This window comes from Manihot esculenta, chromosome 11 (genome assembly GCF_001659605.2).
Source record: "Manihot esculenta cultivar AM560-2 chromosome 11, M.esculenta_v8, whole genome shotgun sequence".
Classification (NCBI taxonomy): domain Eukaryota; kingdom Viridiplantae; phylum Streptophyta; class Magnoliopsida; order Malpighiales; family Euphorbiaceae; genus Manihot; species Manihot esculenta.
The window spans coordinates 27,697,358-27,713,938 of record NC_035171.2 but is presented as its reverse complement, the minus strand read 5'-3'; the positions used below and the strand labels follow the sequence as shown (position 1 = coordinate 27,713,938).

Genomic DNA, 16,581 nt, shown 5'->3' with positions numbered 1-16,581 from the left:
AAGGGTGATTTATCTGTCAATTTTTCACTATCATCTTTGATGTTGCAGAGATTAGATTGATTACGTGGCAGAAATAGAGTTACGGTATGATTAGTTAGACCTGTAAATAAAAGAATGTGCGGTGGTAGGTATCCACAGTAACTACTCTAACGCTCAAGTTAGTATACTGGAGAAGAGAACAAATGCAATGCATTGCTTAGAGTTTAAGTAGTATAAGAAAATAGCGTATTTTTATCTCTGTGATTCTTCTCTTTTTCACTGTAAGAAGGTGGAGATAAATATAGTATTTTTTATTAATCCAGCAATAATGTGGCCGACTACTTGATAAGGAAGGTCGCCAGCTAATAAGTTGATAATCGCACAATTACATGCGCAATGGGAATACGTTGGATTGTACTTGATAACGGCAACTTCTTATTGAGACTTGCCCTGTCGAAAGAAAGGCAAGTCTTGATGATGATCCGGGTGTTAAGGTGTATGGGTCTTCCTTTCTTCGAGCTGGACTGCGTTTTCCACTTATCAGATTATTGCCACGTGGCTCTATATCTTATAATTACAACTCATGGCTTATCTTGGGCGATTATTATGCAGTATCAAAGGTCCCTCTGCTGGCCTTCGATTCTTTAGATTCGAAGGAAATAATTATTCTCGAGATCTAGGGCATATAGCCTACTGAGATTGGCTTTTTACTGCTCACACTGTTTCGCTTATCTAGACCCTCAATGATGATTGCCCTGCTTATCGTGCCGCACTTAAAGCCTGCGTCAAAACCGTCTTATAAGAACCATTCTTCTTCCCCAAATATCACTTTTGCTTTCACCTATGAACTTCTGCTTTCAGAAAGACTCAGTCGCATCTTCTTTTCCGTTTATACTTTCTACGATAATTGTTTTCCTTTTTTTTTTCTCTTCAAGATAAATGAAAATACTTCCTCTTCTCTTACCCCTAGTGGAGATTCTGCTTCAAGCTCCTCCTTTGATGGTCCCATCCGCGCCTCGGCCTCCATCGTTCAATTGAAGAAGGCTCCAGAAAGCAAAGGTAGTTCTATCAATGGCATCCTCCATGCCCTATCGGAGCAGTATGTAGAACGCCTTTATGATACATACTAAATCCCTCGAGAGACCTTTCGCGTCTTTTCCCCTTTTCCCCATATTTATGTGAATGACTTGATTCCTGCAGAAGATACTATTATGGTCTTCAAGGAGCAATTGAAGGCGTGTCTTCAGTTCCCCATAAACCCATTTTTTGCTGACGTTCTTCGATTCCATAAGCTTTCGGTTGCCCAGTTGCACCTCAATAGTTGGAGAATCTTGGTTTCCTTCCGGTTTGTTTGCCTTAACAACAACATCAAACCGAGCGTAGCCTTCTTTTCGGAACTGTATCAGCTGGGTACATAGAAAAATGAATAATTTTGGTATTTTAGTGGGCAGAAATATCTAACCATGTTCAAAAAAGAGCGTAGCCTTCTTTTTTGAAGCGGTGGAAAAATAAATTTTTTATCCTTTATCACCGAACAACTACGAATTTTGGATGCATTCAAACAGGCTGATACTTTTGGGTGAAACTGAGGAAGGATGGGTCCCACTAAGGAGGGAGGAGGATGAGGGTTTAGTCTCTCTTTTGACAATGGCTAAGTTGACTGTGCAGTTATCGAAGCCGGTCAAAAATAGCCTTTTTAGTTATCAACAATCTTACAATTGCAGATAGTGGCAAAAGGATCGAATCCACAGGAATTGATACTTACCTATCTTCCTTATCAAGACCAAGAAAATAAACTGAAAGAAAAATAAACTGAAAGAGAAATAAACTGAAAGCAAAATAAAAGGGGGGTTTTGAGATTGATTCAATTAAACTAATAATGAAAGCAATAAATTAAAGAGAATAATAAAGGTAAAGAGATATCAATAATAAGAAAGCTCCAGTTGAAGAATTGGATCCACTTCAGTTGTTGGGATTGATCATTGATACTTAAGTTCCTTTGTTTGATTCAACAGATTAATTATGGAGATAGAAGACGCTTCTCACCACCATATCCCTCCTTAAGCATAAATCAATTAGGGAACGTCCTCTAATTAATCACTAATCAACAAGTTGCCAAGGAACGTCATTGGGCCTTTGGCATCTAAATAACTGTCAATTGCATTAAGAAATAAAGAGACCTAATCCTAGCTACCCAAACGTATAGTGATATCGCTAGATCATGCAATTTTCTTAGTTTTTACACCAAGTGTTCTTGTGCTTGAATAATCCAAGCAATTAAGGACTTAAACCATCCAAACTAACAAATTATTACTTTGCAATCAAGAATCAACGTAGATCTAAACAACAAAGCAACAATGGAATTAAGTATGAAATTGCATAAATATTGAATAACAAAAGATAAACAATGTATGATTAAGTCTCCCAATCTATAAAACAACTAAAGTATCAACCAATCTTCAACTAGAATAAAAAGTTTCAGCCACTCATGGCTGAAACAAAAACCAAAAATAAAGAAAAGAAGAAGGAGAGAAGGAACCGAAGCCCTTGGAGAAGATGGAAGGTGCGGCGCTTGGTGTGTGGCCGAATGGAGAAGATATCCGTGGGAGAGATGAAGAGATTCTTTTATAGCTTTTAGGTGTTGCCCTAGCCCTTCCTTGCTGCCCAAGTGTGTTTACTTGCTGCCCAAGTCCTTCCCTTACCGCCCAAGTGCACATTGATTAGGTGGAGCCTCTCTTTTGAAATTTGAATTTTGAATGTGCAAGACTTGGAAGGCAAGTATGTCTTCTTGAGATTTGACTTCCTTAAAAGCTGATTTTTGAATTTCAAATTTTGAATGTGCATCTTGAAGATTTGAATTTCAAATTACTTTCCTTATTTGTCTCTCCTTAAGTTGCAACTTGGCATGTTTGCTCTCCTTTATTCCATTTTAGACAGTTTTAAGGGCATTTTTTTCAAATCACCTCTTTACACCATTTTCTGCAGAATAAGATTAAAATCACAAAATTAGGCAGAAAATATGTAAATTAACATTAATAATATCATGATAAAGTGGTCTAAATTTGGACTGATCATAAGTCTATGAAGAAAATTGATATTACCCAGGCAATAAGGACACGGTTATGTCCTTGCGGAGTCATCATTAGGCAAGCCAGACTCGGAATCCTCACTTACCCAGCCTCTCTGCCTTAGGGGAGGTACCTCCTTGGCTAGAGATCAATGTACTTCTCTTTTTGCCTTTTTTAAATTTCAAACTGCCTTGCTTACTTACTTTTCTCTTTTTGCAGATATGATTGGGTCTAGGAGCAAATTTGCTAAAGCAGCACGTGTTGCCTGCAAAGGCAAGGCTGTTACCGAGGTAACAGGTTCCCCTACTAAGCGCGTTTGCCCTGCGGAAGAAGTGATCATGGATCCTCCTCCCCTGGCCCAACCTACGGCATAAAAGTCAGCCTATTTACAGCCTGAGTCTTCTGCCCTAGGTGCCTCTGCTTGTGCCCCAGTTTTTGAGCTTCCTGCTGCTGTTCCCACTCCTTTTGAACCCATTACTACGAGTGTGGGGGTTAAATTCCCATGGCCTCCGAGCATCCAGCGCCGGGCATTGGTACTAAACCGGCCACCCTCACTCCTTAATGATCTAACTCTAGGCCTCCTATTAATCAAAAGTGCCTTAAGGCCCACAGATTGCCACCGCCTGAATGAGCTCGAAACAGACGAGTTTTTTGATAATGTCATACACTCTGTCCTGGAGAGTGCCCTCTGCGCCTATGTGGCCAAGGAGCACCACAAAGCCTTGAGGTGGGAGTTTGGCACATAAGAGACGGACAAGAGGCTCTTGGTCGAGGAATGCTCGAGGCTAAAGATTGGGTCGATAAAGTGGAGAGCAGCATGGAGCAGACCCTGGAGTCGATGGATAAGCTCTAGGCTGAGCTGAATGAGGCTAATGCTTTGAAGTTGGTCCTTGAGAATCGGGCAAAGACTACAGAGGACCAGGTGGCTCTGTTGCATCGCCAAGTCCTGGAACTACAAGCTTAAGCTGAGGAGACCTAGGCCGTCTCCACCAAGGTTTTTGAGCTTGAGGCAGAGTTGTAGGAGATGGTGGCCAAAGGTGGAGAGATGTTTGTGCAAGGCCAAGACTCGATAAAGAAGGAGTTGGTGAATAGTTTCCTTTCGAAGACTTTTATTGGATAGACGACATCTTCCCTAAAGAGGTGGGAGATGAGATTGAATGGGGGGATGAGCTGAGGGCAGTCCCAACAACCAAGTCTCTACATATAATATAATAGATGTAGAAAATAGTGATATAATAGAGACTCGTGCGGAGGAACCTGAAGATATTCCTCCTCCTATGTAATCTTTCATAATTTCAATGAAAATATTTTCTAATGTCATTACTTTCACTGAGTGTCTATATACCATGTGCTCGTTCATAACCCTCTTTCAAGACTTAAACAATTTATTTTAAAGAATTGTTAAGGGTTAACACTCGTCCATCGTAGTAGTAATAAATAGCTTGAAAGCCTTTGAACAATGGGGATAACACCCGGATATATGGCCTAGCAAATACATGCCTCGGGTCTGAAATATCCTATAGGATTTCTTATATCCTCGAGGCTAGTACTCCCCCGTAAACACCCATCTTGTGGCCTGGACATCGATTAGTGGGACCCTCACCCGTTCTTTTGGCTTGGTTTATACTCACCCTGCGACTTTAGTCATGCCTTAGATTTTTTATAGGGGATCAACACCTAACGAGATCCACCTTGCAGCCCCTTATAATCGCTTTTTACATGTGGGACCAATGCCCAAATAGTTTGGCAGAATCCGACTTATGGCCTTATTTAGTGGGACCAATGCCCGGATGGTCTGACGGAACTCGTCTTGTGACCTGACTTGGCGAAACTCACCTCGTGGCCTTGTTTAGTGGGACCAATACCTGAATGGTCTGGCGGAACCCGCCTTGTGACCTGACCTGGCAGAACCTGCCTCGTAGCCATTTTTAGTTAAACCAATGTCCGGATGGTTTGGCGGAACTCGCCTTGTGGCCTTATTTAGTGGGACCAATGCCCGAATGATCTGGTGAAATCCGCCTCGTGAGCTGGCCTGGTGGAACCCGCCTTGTGGTCTTGTTTAGTTGGACTAATACTCAGATGATTTGGCGGAACCTCCCTTATGACTTGGCCTGACGAAATCCGCCTTGTGGCCTCTTCTTGTCTCCTTAATCTTTTTTCTTTTTTAAAGAAGGTAATCCCATCATTGCTTATCACTTAAAAACACAATATATAAAAATATCTCGTTAACTTTATTATTAAAAAAATTTCATTATGTTATAAATATATCAGGAGTGGGGAATCACTCGGCCCTCCAGCTCGACCAGCTTATAAAGCTTATAGGCAAATGACTTTGAGACTTCAAGAGGTCTTTCTTCAATTTACCGGACTTGCAATTATATCAATAGTCTGCTTACTTTTCCTGATTATCTCTAAGTCCTTTCATTCTTACATATATCAAGTTATTTGGAGTGAAGAGCTTTTAACACCTTATTAAAAAAAGTTTTTTTTATATTTTTTAAAAATAAATTTAAATATTTATAATTTTTTAATTATTTTTTATTTTGATAAAATTATTTATTATTTATTGCAATATAAATTAACATAAATTTATAAACTTAATTAAATCAAATTTATTTTTCAATAATAACTATGGAGTTGTTTTGTATTAATTATTATTATTTTTTAATTTATAAATAAAGATTTAACAATGTTAGCGTAAGAGAATGAACTCATTTATTATCACAATAAAGTTGGAAGGGAAATGTAAGGGTTTGAAATTATTGTAGGTATAGGTGACCAGTATTCGATTTAAATTGAAAAAATTGATCGAATTAAATTAATTTAAAAATTCGATTCAGTTTTTAATTTTAAAAATTTCAGTTATTTCGGTTCAGTTTAATTTTGATGAGAAAAGTATTAAAAAAATTGAACTGAATCGATTTACTAATAATTGTATATTATTTTCAATAATATAGAGATTAGATTATATTAAAATTAAAATATTTTAATTAAATTTTAAAATATTAAAAATAAAGTATAAAAAATAAAAAATTTATTAAAATTTCAAATCGATTAAATCGAATTGAATCGAACTAAATCAGACTGATTCAATTTAATTTGATTTTTAATCAAAATTAATTTGATTTGATTTTTATAAATATTAAAATTTTAATTTTTAATTTTTAATTTATTTAATTTGATTTGATTTTAAGTTGGATCGACTGAATATTTGCGTGTTTGGGAATAAAATGAAAACCATAATTGAAAAGGGTTTGAAATTATTGTAGCTTGTGCCGTGTGTGGGGCACCAAAAAGAAAACCATAATTGAAAAGGGTTTGAAATTATTGTAGCTTGTCCCGTGTGTGGGGCAACAAAAAGAAAACCATAATTGATTTTCTCCATGAAATAAAAGGTGAAGTCCCCTGGATTGGCCTAAAAAAGAAAATGATTGATTTGTAATTGCTCTAGAATTTTTATTATTTTTTTATATAATGTAATAAAAATATATATTATAATCATAACTATATTACATATTTAATTATTGTGTTTAATAAATAAAATTTACGTAATAAAATGACATTTATATAATATAATCAATTATGCATATTTTAACTTTTTATTTAGTATGATTTATTTTGAAAATGAAAAAAAATAAATATATTCTTATAAAAAATCATATATGATTTATTTTTTAAATAAAATAAATTAAAAAAATAATTTTTTTTATTTTAAACAAAAAGGTTAAATTAAATTTTTTATAAATTTTTTATTCTAAACAAGAAATAAATAAAGTAACAATCATTATATACTATGAATGCATTATAATTTTTTATTTTAATTTATTTCATTTAATTACCAACCGCCCCAGCCACAATACTATTGTCTTCATCTGCAGTAACGCGTGGGTAAAGCACAATAATATATATATTTTTTATTTTTTATTTATATTTCTCTTTGAATACTAGTGTTTTTATATTCCTTTAATTATATTTTGTTATTTTTTTATATGATAATTTATTTATTATTTTTTAATAAATTTTTATTTAATATAAAATAAAAAGGAAAAAAAAAAACAATTAAAAAAACGATCTCGAGAACTTCTCGAAAAAGAGAGAGTATCAAAAGATTACAGAGACGGAAGGTAAAAAGAAAGAGAAAGAATAAAGAGAGAAAGAAGAAGTGTGAGGGCAGAAGAAGAAGAGGAAGCTACGTTAGTAAATTTTGATAAATTTTGATGAGGAAAATTTTTTCGGCGAGCATTTCTCTTCACGTTCTTTTGTTGATTTCTATCTAAATTAGTTTTTCATATCTTTCTCTATTTTTTTGGACAGAGAAAGGTTCTTTTGTTGTTGTGGCCATAGCTCCGACGCTATATCCTTCCTCCTTGCCGGTCTGAGCTTAAAAACTATTCGATAAACATGCGTTTCTATATAAATTCTTTTTAAATAATAATAATAATTTTATTATCATATAAAATTAAAAAAACTTGACATAAGATGTCAAGCTAACTCAAATCAGGAGCGTCTTTCATACATTTAATCCATACACTATATATTAAGTAAAAAAAAATATAAAAAAAGTGAAAATACTAAAAAAAAAATGCTAGATAACATGCATAGGGAAAAAAAAATAAAAAAGACAAACTCAAAATCAAAACCTCCAGAAAGGAGGGTGACAACCTAGTACATAGATCAACTAGCAAATATACAAAGTAAACCTCTACATCTATAATTCTATACAAACTTACAAATTTATTCAAATGTTGGCAATATTGTTGGAAAGTAGTTCTTCTAATTTTATTGTGGAGAATGACTTTGAAACCAGAGGATACTTAGATGTCAACTTTGAAGAAATTTGTTGCATTGTTGGCCGAGATTTGGGATTGAGATGCAAGCATGAAAATGCTAACATGGTAATGTAGACTAAACTCTCTGCAACTTGATTTTGAGGAAGTAGAAGACGCTGGTCTATCACATCCTTCAACAATTTATCATGATCATCTGATGATGACAATGACCAAAGAGATGAGATGAGGTTGCATGGATGTGTTCCCATTACTAACTCCAGTGTTATCACTCCAAAACTATAGACATCACATTTTTCATTCACTTGCATTGTGTAGGCTAGTTCTGTAAAAAAACAAAAAAAAAAAAAAAGTTAATTGTAAAAAAAATGATGAGATAAATATGCTAGACTTCTCTTTATTAATGATGCACTCATGAGCCATAGATTTGATAATGAAACTAAAGGGCACGTACCAGGAGCTGTGTATCCAAAGGTCCCAGCAAATGAGGCTTTGTTGGAAGAGTCCGACAATAAAAGCATAGCTGTACCAAAATCAGATATACGAGGTTCGTATTCTGAATCCAAAAGAATATTGTTGCTTGAAATGTCTCGATGAATGATCGGAAAAGGGCAGTTATGGTGCATATAAGATAAAGCATTAGCTACACCTTTGACAATATTCTGCCTTTTAATCCAATCCAATTCTGCTGCTTCCTCATCACTGTTTAAAATGCTTCTCAAGCTACCCTTTTCCACGAACTCGTAAACCAGAAAAGAGTCTTTTGAATGTGAACAAAAACCATGTAGCTTCACAATATTGCGATGCCGAATTTCTAACAGCACTTGAATCTCTCTTTCAAAGGCTTTCAAGTTCTTTGACTTGTCAGACTCCTGTAATGAATGAAGTTTTTTCACAGCAAACACTCGACCTGATGGCAGCACAGCTTTATAAACAACTCCACATCCGCCAACTCCAATGCAATAGTTAGAGTTGAAATTCTCAGTGGCCTCAATGATCGTTTCATATTGTAATTCCTGATCATGACCTGGTATTACCAATATATCCTTATCTTGTAACTCCCTTGATTGGGCTTGTCTTCTTCTAAGTGGGAGAAGAATCAAGAGACCTCCAATTAAGAATACTAGAAACAGAGCCGCCAAAACAGGAAGTACAGTCACAATAACAACCTTTTTTCTGTTTGCCCGACTGGTTTTACCACTCTTGGTAGATGCACAAGCCTTTAAACTACTGGCATTGCCACATAAGCCTTTATTGTTTCTATATGCCTCAAATGGAGCTTCACGAAAGGCTTTAACGTCAGGAATAGAACCTTCTAACTCATTGTAGGATATATCCACAACAGTCAAGCCCCATAAATTATCAAAAGTGGTTGGTATCGAACCAGAGAGCATGTTATTTGAGAGATTCAACACTTCTAGAGTCCTTAATTGTCCAAGTTGTTGTGGTATATTTCCCATCAACAAATTGTGACTAAGATCCAGAACTTGTAGAAAATGTAGATTCCCTAACTCAAATGGAATACCTGCTGTAAATTCATTGCGACTCAAATTCAAGATCAACAAATTTGAAAGTTCTCCGAGTTGTCCAGGAATTGGACCACTTAGGTTATTTGCTGCTAAATTAAGATGATCCAGATTAGATAGTACCTTGAAATCTAAAGGAACAACGCCAAAAAGATTGTTGTTATTAAGACAAAGTTTGATCAACAGCTTCAACTTTGCCAATTCTTGAGGAATTTGCCCTTGCAAATGATTCCAGGAAAGGTCAATCAGATGTAATTGAGTGGCATTTCCAAGCTCTAGCGGTATGCTACCAGAGATATTGTTGTTTGAAAATTTTAGGCTTGTGATGTTTTTCCACTGACCCAATTTCCGTGGAATCTCTCCATGGAATCTATTGTTACTCAAATCCATATAATCCAAATGTGGATATATCCCTAATTTCTCTGAAATGTTCCCTGTTAATTGATTCCAATCTAGCCTAAGCCTGAATAAGCTAGTACAGTTTCTCAAAGTTTTTGGGATTGAACCTGAGAAATGATTGAAGTTAGAAGTGAATTTTTCAAGTAACCCTCCAAGGCATACATCTTCTGGAAAATGACCCGTGAATCCATTCTCACCTAATTGCAATGACTTCAAACGGGTAAGATTATTGAATTCCAAAGGCAAGGAACCATTAAGCTGGTTAGATGACAACTTCAATATGTTAAGAGATTTAAGTTCTCCTATTTCTCGAGGAACCTGTCCATACAATCGATTCCCAGAAAAGTCCATGTGCGACAGGCTGCTCAAGTTTCCTATTGAAGTAGGGATTCTCCCTGTTAAAGCATTACTTGACAAATCAAGATCGGTGAGAGCTACCAGCAACCCAATTTCTGAAGGTATAAAACCAGAGAGTTTGTTGCTCCACAAGCGAAGAATAGATAGATTTCCAAGGTTTGTTATGGAAGTTGGGATTGAACCTGTGAGATTGTTTCCCTGCAGAGAGAGTTGAGAAAGAGAACCAAGCATTCCAATTTCATGGGGGATGGATCCTGAGAGTTTGTTGTTAAAAAGTTGAAGAATTGATAACTCTCTCAATTTTCCAATGGAAGGAGGGATAAATCCTGAGAGTTTATTTCTCGACAGGCCAAGTTTTTTTAAAGATTTTAAGAATTCAATTTCTGAAGGTATGGAACCTGAGAGTTTATTATCCGATAAGTACAGTATAGATAGATTTTCCAACTTTGTCATGGAAGTAGGGATTAGACCAGTGAAATTGTTTCTTGATAAATAGAGCTCAGAAAGAGAACTTAGCATTCCAAATTCAGCAGGAATGTGACCATCAAATAGATTTACAGATAGAGATAAGGTATGAAGATCTATCAGCATACCAATCTCAGATGGAATGTTTCCTGTGAGATGATTACCATGTAAGTTCAAGTATGTAATTTTGGAGAGATTAGAGATTTGCGATGGAAGGGTACCATGCAATGAATTGTTCCGAATCTCAAGACGTGTAAGGTTGGGAAAGCATGAAAAATTGAAACTGTGAAGCGTACCTCTTAAGCCTAAATTAATAAGGCTCAAAATGGTGATACTTGCAGAGCTATCACAAGTGACCCCAATCCATTTGCAAGGTCCCCTGCCAACCCAAGAATCTAAAACAGATTGGCTTTGGTTGTCGAGACTGGCTTTCCATCTTAAGAGACAATAAGCTTCCATCCCAACTTTAGTTGGTCCATCAGTAAGGGCTGAATGTAACGACCCGGAAATCCGACCCGTTACCGGCGCTAGGATCCAGATCGGCTTAAGGCCGCCGGGACCCGTAGCAAACCAAGCATACCTGCTGTAACCTGTAAGATTATTGAATTCCAAACGGGTAAGATTATTGAATTCCAAAGGCAGGGATCCTGAGAGTTTATTTAGAAGAAGTCCAAGACGTGATAAATTTCTCAAGTGTCCAATAGAAGAAGGGATTGCACCGGTGAGATTGTTAATCGACAGGTCAAGTTCTTTTAAAGATTTTAAGAATCCAATTTCTGAAGGTATGGAACCTGAGAGTTTATTTGCCCACAAGTACAAAATGGATAGATTTTCCAACTTTGTCATGGAAGTAGGGATTAAACCAGTGAAATTGTTTCTTGATAAATAGAGCTCAGAAAGAGTACTTAGCATACCAATCTCCGATGGAATGTTTCCTGTGAGATGATTACCATGTAAGTTCAAGTATGTAATTTTGGAGAGATTAGAGATTTGCGATGGAAGGGTACCATGCAATGAATTGTTCCGAATCTCAAGACGTGTAAGGTTGGGAAAGCATGAAAAATTGAAACTGTGAAGCGTACCTCTTAAGCCTAAATTAATGAGGCTCAAAATGGTGATACTTCCAAAGCTATCACAAGTGACCCCAATCCATTTGCAAGGTCCCCTGCCAACCCAAGAATCTAAAACAGATTGGCTTTGGTTGTCGAGACTGGCTTTCCATCTTAAGAGACAATAAGCTTCCATCCCAACTTTAGTTGGTCCATCAGTAAGGGCTGAAGTTGCAGTGGAGGCAGAAGTGGATAGAAAGATGAGAACAAGCAGGGCTTGGAATAACTTGGAAAGTGTTTTAGAGAGAAAGCACATTGTGGCTGTTATAGTACAAAAATAAAAGGTGGATTATTTCATGGGTGATTGAAGAGCTTTAGCTTGATAAAGAGGTATTTATAGAGGATTCTTACACGTACATGTAGTGATCTAACTTAGAATTTAAGCATCTATATAAAAAGCACAAACTAAATTAGAACTCAGTATGATTTGATCTTATTATTCTTGTAAATTATTTATGTATGAGTTTTAAAATTTTAAAGTATTTTTACTTATTTTTTAAGTTGAAAGTACTTTTTGGTAGATTATATACATATATTATGAAAAATAACTTTGGTTAAAAATCAATTTTATCTCTTTATATTATGATTAAATACTTGACTTTCAGTATGTGTATAAATATAAAAAACTTTTTAAAAAAAATCAGTTCCAGAGGAAACCGGGTCATTGATTGATTATTATGGTTCGATTATACACTTATTATGGAAGAAAACTGAAAATCAATTTTGTTGCTCTTTCACCATGATTAAATACTTCTTTTTTTTTTTTGTTTTTTATGTCTATCGCTCACTAAACAATACATGTTTGGAATTTCCTAATAATCACCATTCAATGATCACTATGATTAAATAAATAAGACACAATTACATGTGCAATGGGATATGTTAAACTGTGTCTGATAACGGTAACTTCATATTGAGACGTGCCCTGTCAAGGGAAAGGCAAGTCTTGACGATGATTCAGGTGTTAAGGTGTCTAGATCTTCCTTTCTTCGAGCTGGACTGCGTTTTCCACTAATCAAATTCTTGCCATGTGATCCTATCTTATAGTGACAACTCATAACTTATCTTGAGCGATTATTAGCATTAAATGTCCCTCTGTTGGCCTTCGATTTTTTAGATTCGAAGTTCAATTTTTTAGATTCGAAGGAAATAATTATTCTCGAGATATGGGGCACATAGCATACTGAGATTGGCTTTTTACTGCTCACACTGTTTCGCCTATCTAGCCCCTTAATGATGATTGCCCTGCTTATCGTGCCGCACTTAAAGTCTGCATCAAAATCGTCTTATAAGAACCCTTCTTCTTTCCCAAATATCACTTTTGCTTTCACCTGTAAACTTCTATTTTCATAAAGACTCAGTCGCATCTTCTTTTCCGTTTATACTTCCTACGATAATTTTTTTTTCCTTTTTTTTCTCTTCAAGATAAATCCATTTATACTTCCTACAATAATTTTTTTTTCCTTTTTTTTCTCTTCAAGATAAATGAAAATACTTCCTCTTCTCTTACCCTTAGTAGAGATTCTGCTTCAAGCTCCTTATTTGATGGTCCCATCCGCGCCCCGGCCTCCATCATTCCATTGAAAAAGGCTCCAGAAAGCGAGGGTAGTTCTATCAATGACATCCTCTATGCCCTATCGGAGCAGGATGTAGAACACCTTTATGATACATACTAAATCCCTCGAGAGACCTTTCGCGTCTTTTCCCCTTCTCCCCATGTTCGTGTGAATGACTTGATTCCTGTGGAAGACACTATTATGGTCTTCAAGAAGCAGTTGAAGGCGTGTCTTCAGTTCCCTATAGACCCATTTTTTGCCAACATTTTTCGATTCCATAAGCTTTCGGTTGCCCAGTTGCACCTCAATAGTTAGAGAATCTTAGTTTTCTTCCAATTTGTTTGCGTTAATAATATCGAACCGAGCGTAACCCTCTTTTCCAAACTGTATCATCTGGGTACATATAAAAATGAATATTTTTGGTATTTTAGCGGGCAGAAACATCTAACCACGTTCGACCAGATACCTTCTTCTTTGAAGTGGTGGAAAAATATTTTTTTTTCCTTTATCACCGAACAGCTAGGGGTTTTAGGTGCATTCAAACAAGCTGATGCTTTTGGATTAAATTGAGGAAGGATGGGTCCCACTAAGGAGGGAGGAGAATGAGGCTTTAGTCTCTTTTTTGACAATGGCTAAGTCTCTGAAGAAAATTGATATTACTCAGGCAATGAGGATACGATTATGTCCTGGCAAAGTCATCTTTAGGCAAGCTAAACTCGGGATCCTCACTTATCCAGCCTCCCTAGCCTTAGGGAAGGCACCTCCTTGACTAGAGATCAAGGTACTTCTATTTCTGCCTTTTTTAAATTTCAAACCGCCTTACTTACTTACTTTTCTCTTTTTGCAGATATGATTGGGTCTAGCAGCAAATTTGCTAAAGAAGCGCATGTTGCTTGTAAAGGCAAGGTTGTTGCCGGGGCAACAGGTCCCCTTGCTAAGCGCGTTTGCCCCACGGAAGAAGTGATCATGCTTCCTTCTCCTCTGGCCCAACCTACGGCAGAAGAGTCAGCCTACTTACAGCCTGAGTCTTCTGCCCTAGGTGCCTCTACTTGTTCTCCAATTTCTGAGCTTCCTGCTGCTGTTTCTACTCCTTCTGAACCCTTTCCTACGAGTGTGGGGGTTGAATTCCCATGGCCTCCAAGCATCCAGCACTAGGCGTTGGTGCTAAACCGGCCACCTTCACTCCTTAATGATCCAACTCTAGGCCTCCTATTAATCAAAAGTGCGCTGAGGCCTGCGGATTGCCACCGCTTAAATGAGCTTGGGACAGACGAGTTTTTTAATAATGTCATGCACTCTGCCCTGGAGAGTGCCCTCTGGGCCTATGTGGCCAAGGAGCACCACAAAGCCTTGAGGTGGGAGTTTGGCACATAAGAGATGGACAAGAGGCTCTTGGTCAAGCAATGCTTGAGGCTAAAGACTCGGGTCGATAAAGTGGAGAGCAGCATGAAGGAGACTGATCAGTCCAAATTTAGACCATTTTATCATGATGTTATTAATGTTAATTCACACTTTTTCTGCCTAATTTTATGGTTTTAATCTTATTTTGCAGAAAATAGTGTAAAAGGATAATTTTGAGAAAATGCTCTTAAAACTGCCTAAAATAGGACAAAGGAGAACAAGCTTATTATCCAAGTCAAGTTGCAGCTGAAGTGAAGATAAATAAAGAAAGTGCTAAATAAGGAAAGTAGTAAATAAGAAAAGTACATTCAGCAGAGTAATTTGAAATTCAAATTTCAAATCTTCAAGAAATATTTCCCTTATTCAAGAAGTCAGATCTCAAGAAGATGCACATTCAAAATTCAAAATTCAAAATTCAGCTTGTTTAGGAAGCCAAATCTCAAGAAGAAATACTTGCCCCCCAAGTAATCAAGACATACTTGCCTCCCAAGTAATCAAGATTCAAAATTCAAAATTCAAAAGAAGGCTCCACCTCATCAAGGAGACCTAGGGCAACACTTTCAACTATAAAAAGACACATAAGGAGCCTCCCCATGATTTTTCTACTCTCCCTTGGACACACATACAGGATTGCAAGTGGCCACATCTCTTCTTCATCTCTTTCTTTATTTTTGGTTTTGTTTCAGTCATGAGTGGCTGAAACTCTTTTTTCTAGTTGAAGATTAGGTGAAACTTTAGTTGTTTTATAGATTTGGAGATCTGAACATACATTGTTTATCTTTTGTTTTTCAATATTTATGCAATTTCATGCTTAATTCCATTGTTGCTTTGTGGTTTAGATCAATAGGGCCAATTGATTCTTGATTGCAAGGTAATAATTTGTTAGTTTGGATAATTTTAAGTCTGTAATTGCTTGGATTATTCAAACATAAGTAACTTTTGATGTAAAAACTAAGGAAATTGCATGATCTAGCAATATCACCATGCGTTTGGGTAGCTAGAATTAGGTCTCTCTATTTCTTAATGTAATTGACAGTTGTTAGATGCCAAAGGCCCAAGGACGTTCCTTGGCAACTTGTTGATTAGTGATTAATTAGAGGACGTTCTCTAATTGATTTATGCCTAAGGAGGGATATGGTGGTGAGAAGCATCTTCCATCTCTATAACTAATTTATTGAATCAAACAAAGGAATCTAAGTGTCAATGATCAATCCCAACAACTGAAGTGGATCCAATTCTTCAACTAGAGCTTTTCTCTTATTTGAATTTCTTTACTTTAATTATTTGCTTTATTTTATTACTTTCAGTAGTAGTTTAATTCATCAATCTCAAAACCCCCCCCCCTTTTATTTCACTTTCAGTTTATTTACTTTCAGTTTGTTTACTTGGTCTTAATAAGGAAAATAGGTAAGTATCAATTCCCTGTGGATTCGATCCTTTTGCCACTATCTACAGTTATAAAATTGTTGATAACCAAAAAGATTATTTTTGACCGGCTTCGACAACCGCACAATCAAAAATTGGCGCCATTGCCGGGAAATTGATTTAACTAATTTATTTTTCTTTCATGACCAGGACTGGACGCAAGGAAACTCTACCTTACGATCTAAAAATTAAGCGTACAATCAAGCGACTTGGGAAGCAAGTCAAGCCGAGGAACCAAGCCTCAAAGCTACCCTTAACAATGCTGTTGAACAATTACCTTATGCACCTACTGTCAAGACTGCTGTTCCGAGAAACAGAACCAGCTGCTGTCTGTAATACCCGGCTAGGGTCCGGCATCGGAATTCTTGTAGTCTGGTGGAATCTCGGGTGTCGGCACTCCCTAGAAGGGTATTATTTATGTTTTAAAGTGTTTTTAAAGATTTTTTAAGGTTTTTAAGTGTTAAAGGAAATGAGTTTTTGGAGGAAAAGCTTTAAGAGAGAAACTGGCA

The 16,581-nt window shown here is 36.5% G+C and overlaps 1 protein-coding gene across 1 annotated transcript; it reads right to left on the bottom strand.

Annotated features, from left to right (window-relative positions):
* Nucleotides 1–7,465: 7,465 nt before the first annotated feature.
* Nucleotides 7,466–12,051, bottom strand: LOC110625674 (MDIS1-interacting receptor like kinase 2). The gene is made up of 3 exons (XM_043961653.1): nucleotides 11,664–12,051; nucleotides 8,289–11,171; nucleotides 7,466–8,159 (listed from the first exon to the last, which is right to left on the bottom strand). Exons 1-3 carry the CDS (start codon nucleotides 11,944–11,946, stop codon nucleotides 7,786–7,788), a joined length of 3,540 nt encoding a protein of 1,179 aa, XP_043817588.1. The 5' UTR covers nucleotides 11,947–12,051; the 3' UTR covers nucleotides 7,466–7,785.
* Nucleotides 12,052–16,581: the final 4,530 nt, after the last annotated feature.